The 12,466-nt window shown below is 50.7% G+C and overlaps 1 protein-coding gene across 5 annotated transcripts in view; it reads left to right on the forward strand.

Moving 5' to 3' along the window:
• NPHS1 (NPHS1 adhesion molecule, nephrin) overlaps positions 1-12,466 on the forward strand; it is a 258,041-nt gene that overhangs the window by 99,926 nt on the left and 145,649 nt on the right. For 4 of the 5 annotated variants that reach the window (XR_015062842.1, XM_085900112.1, XM_085900127.1 and 1 more), the window contains one exon: positions 12,153-12,293. The exons of the other annotated variant lie outside the window; for it this stretch is intronic. Coding sequence is in view for 3 of the 4 variants with exons in the window: in XM_085900112.1 (XP_085756238.1) it covers positions 12,153-12,293 (141 nt within the window). In the remaining variant the exon portion in view is untranslated. The remainder of the gene's footprint in view (positions 1-12,152; positions 12,294-12,466) is intronic. 5 annotated transcript variants of the gene reach the window in all.

Consider the following 12,466-nt stretch of genomic DNA (forward strand, 5'->3'; position numbering starts at 1 on the left):
AGTATTTGGCAGACCATACGTCCTTGGTCTTGACGATCCGACAGGTCTAATTGTGTCATAAACCTCCTTGGAGAGGTCTCTTCATTTGCAAAGTTCCAATAGTCTTTTCACCATTTGTTTCTCCAAATGAGATGTGTGGTCACATTCAGTTGTATTTCCCAGGTGTTGGAAGTTGGACACATTGCTCAACATCACAGCTATTTTCTCAACGTAGTCCCTCTTAATTTGAATCACCACGCTGGAGCCTTTATCTGGTGTGCAAATCTGAATTTCAGGATTGGATTTGAGGTCACGTATAGTGACCAGGCAGTCACTGGTCTGCTTAGGCAGATGCTGCCTAAGTCACGTAACAAGTACAAGTTGGAGCCTGGTGTTGGCGCAGTGGTTAGGGCAGCGGCTTGGGATCCAAAAGGTCCTGAGTTCAAGCCCCGTTGGGCCACTGAATAAATACACCAGGGGGTTGACTCAGCCTGTCATCCTTTCGAGGTCGGCGAAGTGAGTACCACTATACTGGGCCGGTGTATGCCCCGGTTAAAATAGGTGTACCATATCCCTGTGTCGTAAGAGGCGACCAGGGTTGCGTCAGGAAGGGCATCTGGCGTAAAACATGTGCCAAATCACTATGCGGATCACACGGATGATCCGCTGTGGCGACCCCTAACGGGAGTAGCCGAAAGAAGATAGTGACCAGGCAGTCACGCTGCATATGGAAATCAGACAAATCGTTTGGAATCCCACAGTAGGCATGAGCGAGATCGGCTAGTCTGACCTTAAGTGCTTAGTTTGCCTCATTGGATACTGGTACGTGCTACCATGTCTACTTTTATCGGAGAGTATACGAGGAGGGACTCTTACAGTTCCTTGAGATACAAGATTGGATTGATTGGTATTTTGGTCAATAGAGCAACAAAGATCTGCTCCACAGATCAACTCCATGCTGAAATTGAGACCATAAAGACTATTCTTCTTGATGATGAACAGATTATATATATATATATATATATATATATATATATATATATATATATATATATATATATATATATATATATATATATATATATATATATATATATATATATATATATATACAAATTCCTGAACCCATGAAAGAATCTGACAATCGGACCTGGTAAATGTCCGGAATACCTACATCCACCTTGGAAAGGCAAAGTATCTCACCGGATTGAAAACCAGATCAAACAGACAGTGTCCCATTCTTACTATGCTGTTCAACCACGAGTGATTTTTCACTATCCGCCGGTTGCTTCCATCAGTCGAACAAGACATTCTGCCCGCCTCTCATATAAATAAGATTATTTTCGAATTTCAGCGCCATTGTGAATGCTAGGTATGTGGGCCGCACATCTTTGATATTGAAGGATCACATTGAACAATCCGTCCCTTTGGGAATCAGACGGGGTCAGTCAATCGAACAGAGACAACCAACTCGGGCTTGTAAGAATGTACATAGTACGACAACTATTCCCTGTGACTCTGCAATTGGTTAAAATTTACTAAATAATCCTCAGTGTGCAGAGCAATATCGTATTCCATCCATCCATTGGGACCATACTCTGTACAGAGTGTTGATGCTGCCTAAGCAGTCTCTTTGGCTATCCGGCACAATGTTGGACAGGTCACCACTCCGGCACAGAATACCAGCAAGCTGGCAATCATTTTGCTGACCTCAGAAGGATGACAGGCAGAGTCAACCCCAACTAGTCTTAATTCAACAGCTGAGTGGAATTTGAACTCACGATCCTAGGCTCCCAAGCTCACCACATATTGTATTGGCTGGTTTAAAATCCTGAGTTGAGAACACAGTTTAGCTCACCTTCGTGCAATGGAGGCTACCTACATTCATCAGGTCAAGCAATCCCATTCTTTGTAGACAGAAATAATTTGTCCGAACTTTATATCTATTCTGACTGTGATGGCTGGACTGCGTGACAACTGTACCACAGTCAACATTGAGTCATCATGAAAACCACTACCCCCACCCCCCTACGAGCCCTCAGCGAATTAGCATCATGTCTCCATTGGTTTTTTGGTGATTCATTTCCACCTACTCATTATTTATTCATGATGCTCTATGGTTCCACCAAACTGGTAATCCCATCCTTTCTTTCTCTCAACCAATCAACGTTGAGGACATTACACTATAACTTATAAATGAGAGTTTGGTGCTTCTTCTTCATCTGCTTGTGGTTTTAACCCGAGGAGTACAAGTCGAAAAGCTTTGATAATGTCTCTTTTATTGAAACTAGCATAACTCTGTGCGACATGTTGGGGGTGGGTGTTTGAGAAAGGAACTGATGCAGAGTATCAGTCGTAATTTTACTTTAATGCAGTAAGTGGAATACGATTTCACTGTTTCAGAACCATTTTATTTACTTTTTTGTACCATGCACCTCATATGGTCTTTGAGATAATGTAAGCCGAATATCACGTTACTCGAGTGCAGAACAAAGTCGAAGATAGCGCGACATGAAACCACAAACTCGGAAATAATATATAAGATGCATATATATTTATATATATATATATATATATATATATATATATATATATATATATATATATATATATATATATATATATATATACATATACATATATATATATTTATATATATATTGTTGCGTTTTTCGCTGCGCTACGGCGACGGCCACGTAACTCGAACGCGGCACGTCGCCCACCGGACGGACAATCCAGTCGTGACCCTCTCGGACTAACGCCGGAACCAGTCACGGGTGGACCTTCGGGTCTCACCGCGATCGAGCCAATCAGCCCCCCGCGTGGGATAGGGTTGCTCGCCAAATTCGAACTACCGTCCAAGTACCCACGCGGAGGGTAGACCGGGCGATCGCACCTCGCCGCAGGTCGACTTCGACACGGGCCACTTAAGCGACCCGTTCCGACTATCAGAATAACCGAGCGGTGTTATCGTCCGACCTCGACGGTTCGATTAATTATCGGGCGTATTCAGCCCACTACCAACCCTTTACGTGAAGCAAGATGGGGATTCAATGGAGGAAAAGACGGCTTAAGCGGGAGAACAGTTCAACAATAAAAGCACATTTATTCTCGGCACACGGGAAGCACACAAATACAATTCCACCAAAAGCACACAAAAAAAAGAAAACACAATTCCATTTACACAAAAAGCAAACATAAAAGTGAAAACACAGTGCAGAGCTAATACCGACTACCGAGCACACGGCAACACTTATACAATTCTACTTCACAGACGGCGCCGACAACACATACCCAAAACCAAGGAAAAGAAATACCCTCAAGAATGGGGTAGGCCTGAGGCCGAGACCGGATCGGGCCTACCCGTCTGGTGATGAGACGCGGAGCGGCGATGGCCTCGCAACCCGCGGGCCTCGTGGACAGTGCCTGGCAGGGGGTGGGAACGGGGCCCCCTTGGTCGCACTATCTCAGCGCGGGGGGGAAACAGGAGGGGGTTGCTGATGCTCGGGGTATAGAGGATCTTTATTATGTGCGCGACGAGCGTCTCCACCTCGGCCAGGTCGCGCTGCCGGCCTCCCTCGGGCGCGCAGCTCCTTCACGACGCGAGCACCCTTCGTCCGACTCGCCGCCTCTCCACAGCTCGTCCCCTCCGTTCCGACTCTCCTTCGCCTCGTTCCGACCTTTACGACTCCCTTCTTCCTCGTTCCGACTTCTTACTACCCTTTTACTGACGAACACCGTCCTTTTATCCCCCCGTAACTTCGCCTTTGACCCCCTCCCTTTGACCTTTCAACTCGCTCCCCATTGGCCCGACAAAAAGTGGGCGTGAAGGCTTTGATCCACAAATTTGCATATATCGATCGCCCTGGGGCGGGCCACCCGCCCCTCGCTCACCGATTGGACGGCAAAAAGTGGGCGTGTGTCGTTTTGGATCCGTTTTTTGAAGCAGAAAATCCGTGATTTTGTACACGCTGTTCAACGTGCGCCCTACACGAGTCCAGCATCGGTGCCCATGAGTGGCGCGAGACGACGGCGATGCGATGGTGGCGAGTTGTGACGGTAAAGGTCGTGGCGGTTGTGGTGAAGCGGTGGTTGTGGTCGGTGGTTGATGTTGTGGTTGTGATGGTGGGGATTGGTCCAAAATAAAGATAGTAAAAGAAAAACGGCTATCCTGAAGAGCCGCAGCACGTATAGATGACATGTATTCCCATTAGACACCGAGTTTGGGCCTAACTACACATGCACTTACCGAGATACCTCACCTAAGGGACCTGAATGGTGGTTTGCTAATCTGGTAACCACAACACTACCCCCTTCCCTTTTACAGACTCGTCCCGAGTCGTCAAATTTTCGTGTGCCATCATGTGTAGTTTTCCCCTAGTACATTTTACCTACGGATCCCTGAGTGCGACATTCATGGTATTCGTGTCCCCAAAATAAATAACCTGAGGGCTGCGTAACTATCTAAACAAACTCACTCACACGGACGACTTAAATAAAATTGCCGGCGCTAAGACAGACATGCCGGGGGCGCACTCATATGTACAGTACATCTTAACCTTAACTTACAAATTTTACACTAAACCATGGCCCAGGATCACTGAACTCTGCAAAAGAAAAGCAGTTAGCAGGGAGCCAGGCTGCCCACATGCAGTCTCTGGCTCAAAACAATGCAGGTGACAGGGAACGTGGCTGGCTGCTCACACGCAGTCCAAGGCCTTCCCCTTTGAACTGAACGCAGTGAACCACAACGGTGCATGGGCCGCACAAACGTAGTCTCCGTGCCAGCTCAAGTGGCACACGCAATGAGCACAACGAATGAATGCATGAACGGTTTGAACTGAATGCAGTGAACCACAACGGTGCATGGGCTGCACAAACGCAGTCTCCGTGCCAGCTCAAGTGGCACACGCAATGAGCACAACGAATGGATGCATGGACACAAACACGGTGCACGGGCTGCCACTGCAGGCCCGTGTTGTAGCTGCCAACAGGGCAGTTCTCGCAGCTTGCAAACTGTTGCCTTGATCCTGGCGCACATGGAAATGAACAGGGGGGGGCAAAGCAAAAATTGAACGGGGCTGGTGAACGTGGGCAGTGGGCATGGCATGGCAAAGGTGGCAGGCAAACACAGCCCGCAGAAGAAGGACGTTGCAGGCAAACACAGCCGGCAGATGAACTGGCCGGCACAGGCCTCGAAGAAAAACAGCCAGCAGATGAACTTGCAGGCCTTGCAGCAAAACAACAACTGCCGATGAAGTTTGCCGGCCTCCGCCTTGAAGCAAAACACGGCCAGCCGATGAAGTTGGCCAGCCTTTGCCGTTCAATGGAGGTTGGTGGAGGGAGTGCGGTGGTGCTGGCCACTTGGAGGGCGGGCTCGGACCTACCTACCTGTCTCCCTCCCAACCTATCGCCTTTGCCTGTCACTGTACATACCCACTCCCTTAATTTGTCAAACCCCAATTTAGCCCCAACTTATTTTTATTTTTATTTTTACTTTTATGTTTACTTCCCCTCTATAAATCGTCCCCTAACCCCCTTTATCGTCCTTGTTCGGCTAACCTATCCTGTCACCTAGCCTACTCCCAAACCCCTACGTTCCCTTCCCGGAGGGGAATAAGGGAGAGCTAACGTCCTGTGTCGAGGCCCAACGAAGCCTCAGAATGGCCTCCCCAGAGTTCGGCGATCTAACCCAAAGTGGGTCCAGCGGCCCACAACGAGAGCAAGGGGATGGATGGTGCGGAGGGGTACACTTCCTAATCTACCCTAACCATTTAACTGTTAAACTACCCCGGGCTTTCAACAAGCGCCTCTCGCTAAACTATTGGTTCTAACAACCCAGATTCCCGTCGCCTGTGTTGGTGTCCTTACAATTTCGGGCCTCGCCCCCAATTTTCTCTCCGTGCCCTCACACGGTCTCCTGGCTGGGACACGGGGCTCCCTCCGGCAGGCACGACCCTCTGCCGAATCTCCCGCTATGGCACCCCCGGGCACTACACTGCCTCCGAGCCTACCAGCTCCCTAACACCGGGGAGTGCCCCCATGGCACCTCCCCTGAAACGCACACGTGGCAGGCCGGCCTCCCGGGCCCCTTTCCGAGGGTCACCCGTGCCCACAACACTGCCCACGCGGCTAATGGCGCCCGGGCCCCCCGCACCAAGCAGGCGCACCCGTGCCCACTACTCTATCCCGGCCCCCCATGGGCCCTTGGCCTACCACGGCCGACCAGCCTGGTGCCCGGGGTACCCACTCAGCGATACTCACCTTCGCAGCCACGCTCCCAAGCCCGTCAACAGGGCTCCTGCACCCCTCCAAATGGGTCTCGAGCCTACTTTCCCACCAACAGCAAAACGACCTCCATTTTTCAATTTGACTAACCCAGCTAACTCACTTTACTCTGACCCGGGGTCCCTTGGGCGGGAGTCACTCCTCCCCCCAATCACTCATCGCACCATGCATTCCCCATTCACTCCACTCACACAGACCCGCTGGGCCTCACTCACTCAACAAGTACTCACCTCACAACTCACCAACTCTTCAACACACACACCACTGAACTCTGCCATCCTTCTAACTACCTCCCCTAACTAACTCGTGCTCCCACGTCGTCCCTTAAACTAGTAGCACGTTCCTTTTAACACTACGTAGCTAAACTACGTCCCCTCTACACATTCATAGTCTGTCTCTGTCTCCAAATCATTCATTTTATTTCCCATCCTAAATCTGGCTAAATCCCTCTACCTAATCCATTCCACGGACTCCATGAGGACTTACCCCTGCCCCATGAAGTCGGTCTAACTAAGCTAACCCTTCCCCCTAACTAGTTTCCATCCTGTGCCCAGGGTAAGGGGGTCTTCCACCCTTTGCCCAGGAATCCTGTGCACCCGAAAGTGAGGCTTGCTTTTTCTTTTTTTTTTTATGCGCAGCACCTGCGCGGCAACTCAGAGCTCGCGCACTTTGCACCTGCCCGTGACGTCATGCAGCTGCACGTGTTCCTCGTCCCTCCTTGGACGGTGCCATCCGGCAGAGATACCCCTCCTGCCGGATTCCAACCCCACGTGCAGCCATGACGTCACCGTGCGCAGAAAAAAACACAAGCCCCACGTCTCGAGGGGTTCCCCACGCGAACACATGTGCTTTACCCGTTGGAGCTTAACACACACGATCGCGTGGAGAACCCGTCCGGTCCAAATCCATTTACCTGCCTAAACTTTGTCCGTCCGCGGGATCGGCAAATCCACCGCTGCGTTTCCGGACCGGGACTTCACTCTCGCAAGCGAGCACGTGGTGGTCTCGTGCGTTGCACAGCACGAACCTCGTGCTCGCGGCCAAGTGAACCCGGCACGGTCCCCCGAAACAACTACAGCCGCTACTCGGCTTTCGTTCCTTTCATGTCGCCGTCCTCGCCGCCACTCAGCCCGCGCACACCTGCGTGCTACGACGCACACAGTCCACTCCATCACATTCACACCGGGAGACGCGGCTGCGTGCTCCCGCATGCCAACCGACATCTCCCTCACATACTGCTCTCTCACACACACGGTCTCCCCTGCACACAGCGACCTTGCACACGGCCGTTCACTCACGCGTGCGGGGCACTCACCCGCGGTGCCTCACTCGCACTCCGTGCCTCATCCACACACGCGGGGGCACTCACCGCGGTACCTCACTTCATACTGGCCGTTTCACTCCACACACACGGCCTCACTCACACACGGTGCCCCATCCACACCCGGCGTGCTGGGAAGCACGCACTCTGGCACCATCGCCACCACACCACTCACACGGGGTCGCTTCCACACACGGTGCCGCACTCACACCTTGCACCACACACACAGGGACAACCACACTGGGGATTTGTGTCCCCACAAGGGTCTCCGGGCCTCTACACCCCCAAGCCTCTCCGTGCACCCGTCCACAGCACTCGTCCCCTCAACCTCGCAAAGCACGACCGAACTCACCTGGTCGTGACTCACCTCAAGGGGGGCATACTCCTCCCTTGTTCCTGGAGGAGGTCATCCAGCTGCTCGCACCAGGTCCCAACACGCTCCGCGAGCTCACCCCCATTGTCCTCCACTACCTCCGTGTGTGTGTGCGCGTCACTTACCCCGTCTTCATCGTGTTTATTGGTCTCTGCTTCTTTCTGGCGTCTTTCCCTTATCTTTATGTAGGTCAACCTTATTTTCTCTTTAAGTCGCTCCCGTCCTTCTCTGTTTTTCACTCCTTGCTCTTTCACGATCTCCGCGTACCTCATCCTTGCTTTCCGTATTAATTGTTCTTTTCTCTCCCTCGCAATTACTTTCACCTCGTCTCTTGTCTCCCGAATTACTTTTTCCTTACCCGCCTCCACCGCGGGCCTGTCAGCCGTTGCTCCCCTTTGCAGCTCGTTCGTTGCGACACGTGGAGTCGCCATTTTAAGTTCCCTGCTCACGGCCTTCATGCCCGCCTGCAGGCATCGGCCCATGTTCTGCGTCTCACCCCGTAGCTTTCTCGTTTCTTCCTTCATGTTTGTTTCCATTTTAGTTTTCATGCGTTTTATTTCGTTTGTGAATGTATCCATCTTTTCGTTTATTTGTTTGTTCATGTCTTTCATTTCGTTTTTTATTTCATTTGTCATTGCCGCATTCATTTGTGCCAGCATGGTGAATAGCTGGGCCATGTCGGATGCACTCAAGTGATCCGTTTCGGCAGGGGTTGGGGAAGGGTCTTGGTGGAGAGGGGGGAGGTGTCATACACCGCGGCCGCTGCCGCACCCACCTCGGCCCTGGGTTCAGTTGGGCGAGTCCGTGCTCCTGCACAATCAACATTTCCTGCTCGGGGGATTCCATCCTGGACCATGGATTCTACATTACTACACATATACATTTCTAATGCCACCCCGGCTCCCGCCGCCTTGAGACGCCATCTTGCTTCTCGTGAAGGGTTAATTTGCTCGCTCGTAATTTGGAGGGAATCGGGGGTCGCTTCTCTCACCCCTGGACCGATTCCCGTGAATTTAGCCGGAGACAGGAGAGCCCGCTTTTCCTGTTCTCCGATACCAGTGCCGCGAGGAGGGCGATGAATTTGTATCGCACGACCTGACACCAGTGTTGCGGTTTTAGGCCGCCGGCGTGCGACGGCCACGTAACTCGACCGCGGCACGTCGCCCACCGGACGGACAATCCAGTCGTGACCCTCTCGGACTAACGCCGGAACCAGTCACGGGTGGACCTTCGGTCTCACCGCGATCGAGCCAATCAGCCCCCGCGTGGGATAGGGTTGCTCGCCAAATTCGAACTACCTAAGTACCCACGCGGAGGGTAGACCGGGCGATCGCACTCGCCGCAGGTCGACTTCGGACACGGGCCACTTAAGCGACCCGCTCCGACTATCAGAATAACCGAGCGGTGTTATCGTCGACCCTGACGGCCGGTTCGATTAATTATCGGGCGTATTCAGCCCACTACCAACCCTTTACGTGAAGCAAGATGGGGATTCAATGGAGGAAAAGACGAAGCGAAGCGGGAGAACAGTTCAACAATAAAGCACATTTATTCTCGGCACACGGGAAGCACACAAATACAATTCCACCAAAAGCACAAAAAAAAGAAAACACAATTCCATTTACACAAAAAAGCAAACATAAAAGTGAAAACACAGTGCAGAGCTAATACCGACTACCGAGCACACGGCAACACTTATACAATTCTACTTCACAGACGGCGCCGACAACACATACCCAAAACCAAGGAAAAGAAATACCCTCAAGAATGGGGTAGGCCTGAGGCCGAGACCGGATCGGGCCTACCCGTCTGGTGATGAGACGCGGAGCGGCGATGGCCTCGCAACCCGCGGGCCTCGTGGACAGTGCCTGGCAGGGGGTGGGAACGGGGCCCCCTTGGTCGCACTATCTCAGCGCGGGGGGGAAACAGGAGGGGGTTGCTGATGCTCGGGGTATAGAGGATCTTTATTATGTGCGCGACGAGCGTCTCCACCTCGGCCAGGTCGCGCTGCCGGCCTCCCTCGGGCGCGCAGCTCCTTCACGACGCGAGCACCCTTCGTCCGACTCGCCGCCTCTCCACAGCTCGTCCCCTCCGTTCCGACTCTCCTTCGCCTCGTTCCGACCTTTACGACTCCCTTCTTCCTCGTTCCGACTTCTTACTACCCTTTTACTGACGAACACCGTCCTTTTATCCCCCCGTAACTTCGCCTTTGACCCCCTCCCTTTGACCTTTCAACTCGCTCCCCATTGGCCCGACAAAAAGTGGGCGTGAAGGCTTTTTGATCCACAAATTTGCATATATCGATCGCCCTGGGGGCGGGCCACTCGCCCTCGCTCACCGATTGAACGGCAAAAAGTGGGCGTGTGTCGTTTTGGATCCGTTTTTGAAGCAGAAAATCCGTGATTTTGTACACGCTGTTCAACGTGCGCCCTACACGAGTCCAGCATCGGTGCCCATGAGTGGCGCGAGACGACGGCGATGCGATGGTGGCGAGTTGTGACGGTAAAGGTCGTGGCGGTTGTGGTGAAGCGGTGGTTGTGGTCGGTGGTTGATGTTGTGGTTGTGATGGTGGCGATTGGTCCAAAATAAAGATAGTAAAAGAAAAACGGCTATCCTGAAGAGTCGCAGCACGTATAAATGACATGTATTCCCACTAGACAACGGGTTTGGGCCTAACTACACATGCACTTACCGAGATACCTCACCTAAGGGACCTGAATGGTGGTTTGCGAATCTGGTAACCACAACAATATATATATATATATCATTTGCTTGTGTTGGATGAATAACAGCAATGGCCCAACAAAGTGAAATTTATCTTTTAATTGCACAAACTTTGACTTGTATTGCAATTATTTACCAGTAAAGAGGCAAGATAGCATGGTACTGGAAAGCAACGGTGTTAATGATCCAAAATTAATACTTTGATGGTAGGGAGTTTGGTAACTTGCCATTTTAAAGTGCATGTGCAGGTGGATGCAGGACTTCTCATGGTGAGGTTTGACACTCTTGAACACGTGGCTGACAACATGCTTGTGGTGATGTTGCCACTGATAATTTAATGGTGGGTATGCGTTTGTAAGCATATTGGTGGGTGTCATCTCCTGATCACAACTATATTTCGCGCTATCTTTATTTTCAAATAATTTATACATACGTGTATTGCGTAACAAGTACAAGTCTGAATGAAGTTGGGGTCAAAAAGTTGGGGTTAGGGTCAAGAGACCACCAAGACTTCAAGATTACTGGAATCTCCTGTGCCAAAGCTGAGACTATGGGCCTATCACCTAGGTTAGTGGTCCTTTGGTTGGTGGTCTCTGTCTTCTTCCACCTCCTTTCTGGTCTTGCACTCTCTGTTCTTTCCCTGCTTTATCCCTCCTCTGCTCCTCCCAACTTCTATGTATCTGCAGGGTGCACATGTCCCACCATGAACCGCATTCTGGTGAAAGTCCCAAAATCCAGAACCACTGCTCACATCCACTCATTCGGTCCTCTTTTTTTCTCACATATCAAACCAACTCTCACATCCTGCTCAATCTCAATCTTCCCTCCAGGTCTTCAAGACAACTGTTCACCACCATCTCAGCTCGTCCCTAATCCAAAACCACGATCTCTTTCTACACCCATTAACCCCCCCCCAGCCCTTCTCTTTCCAAATCTCCAGTTTTGCTTGTTTACCCTGTGCGTCCACCCCACCTCTCATTCCTCCCAACACCCATTGCTTGTCCAAGTCCACATCTAGCTTGGCCTTCAATTCTGCTGTTGACGTTTCCCCCTCTCTTTTGTTCTCGTGTAACCTGATCCATTCTTTGTTCTAGCTCTTCCATGAGCCTTGACTTTGTATACAAAAAAAGAAGCTGGGATTCGCACAATAGTATGCCATCCTGACCATGTCAGCAGTACAGGTAAAAATACTGAAATGAATGTAAAACATTTTTGAAGTATACTTTTGAAGATAAATGATGTTAAGTCAGTCAGAGGGGAAAAAAGCTAACTTTTTCAATTTTTTTCTCTTCTGAACAAGCAAGTTTTTCTTCTGGTTTCGATGGTAAGGGTGACGACAGGGTGTCTTCGTCAACCTGACTTTGTCAGGGAACGATGTGATAGGAGCAGGGTGGAAGCTGGTGTAGGTTCAGGTTTTAGAAACAAAAACAAGCAATGTTTGTTTCCATTTACCGTTTGTGTTGGCAGATGATGCTGAACGGTTTAAGTTGCACGACGGCGGCGCTCTGATGGTGGTGAACGTAACTTCCTCGGATGCAGGAGATTACTATGTCATGCTAAGCAATGAGGAAGGACAACAGGAAGGCATCATCAAACTGATTGTGAACTGTATGTGGTACTATACGATTGGGTAATGCCTCTCATAGGGCCTAACATCTAGTCATGGTTTGACAACAATGGTTGTAATCAAAATAACAATGAATGTTCTGCATAGTAGCAATCCGATTGTCCTCTTCCGCATTAACATTGTGATCACCATCATCGGTAATTGTCATCTTCAT

Source organism: Eptatretus burgeri, chromosome 1, assembly GCF_056783735.1.
Source record: "Eptatretus burgeri isolate ZD-2024b chromosome 1, Ebu_testis_v1, whole genome shotgun sequence".
Taxonomy (NCBI): domain Eukaryota; kingdom Metazoa; phylum Chordata; class Myxini; order Myxiniformes; family Myxinidae; genus Eptatretus; species Eptatretus burgeri.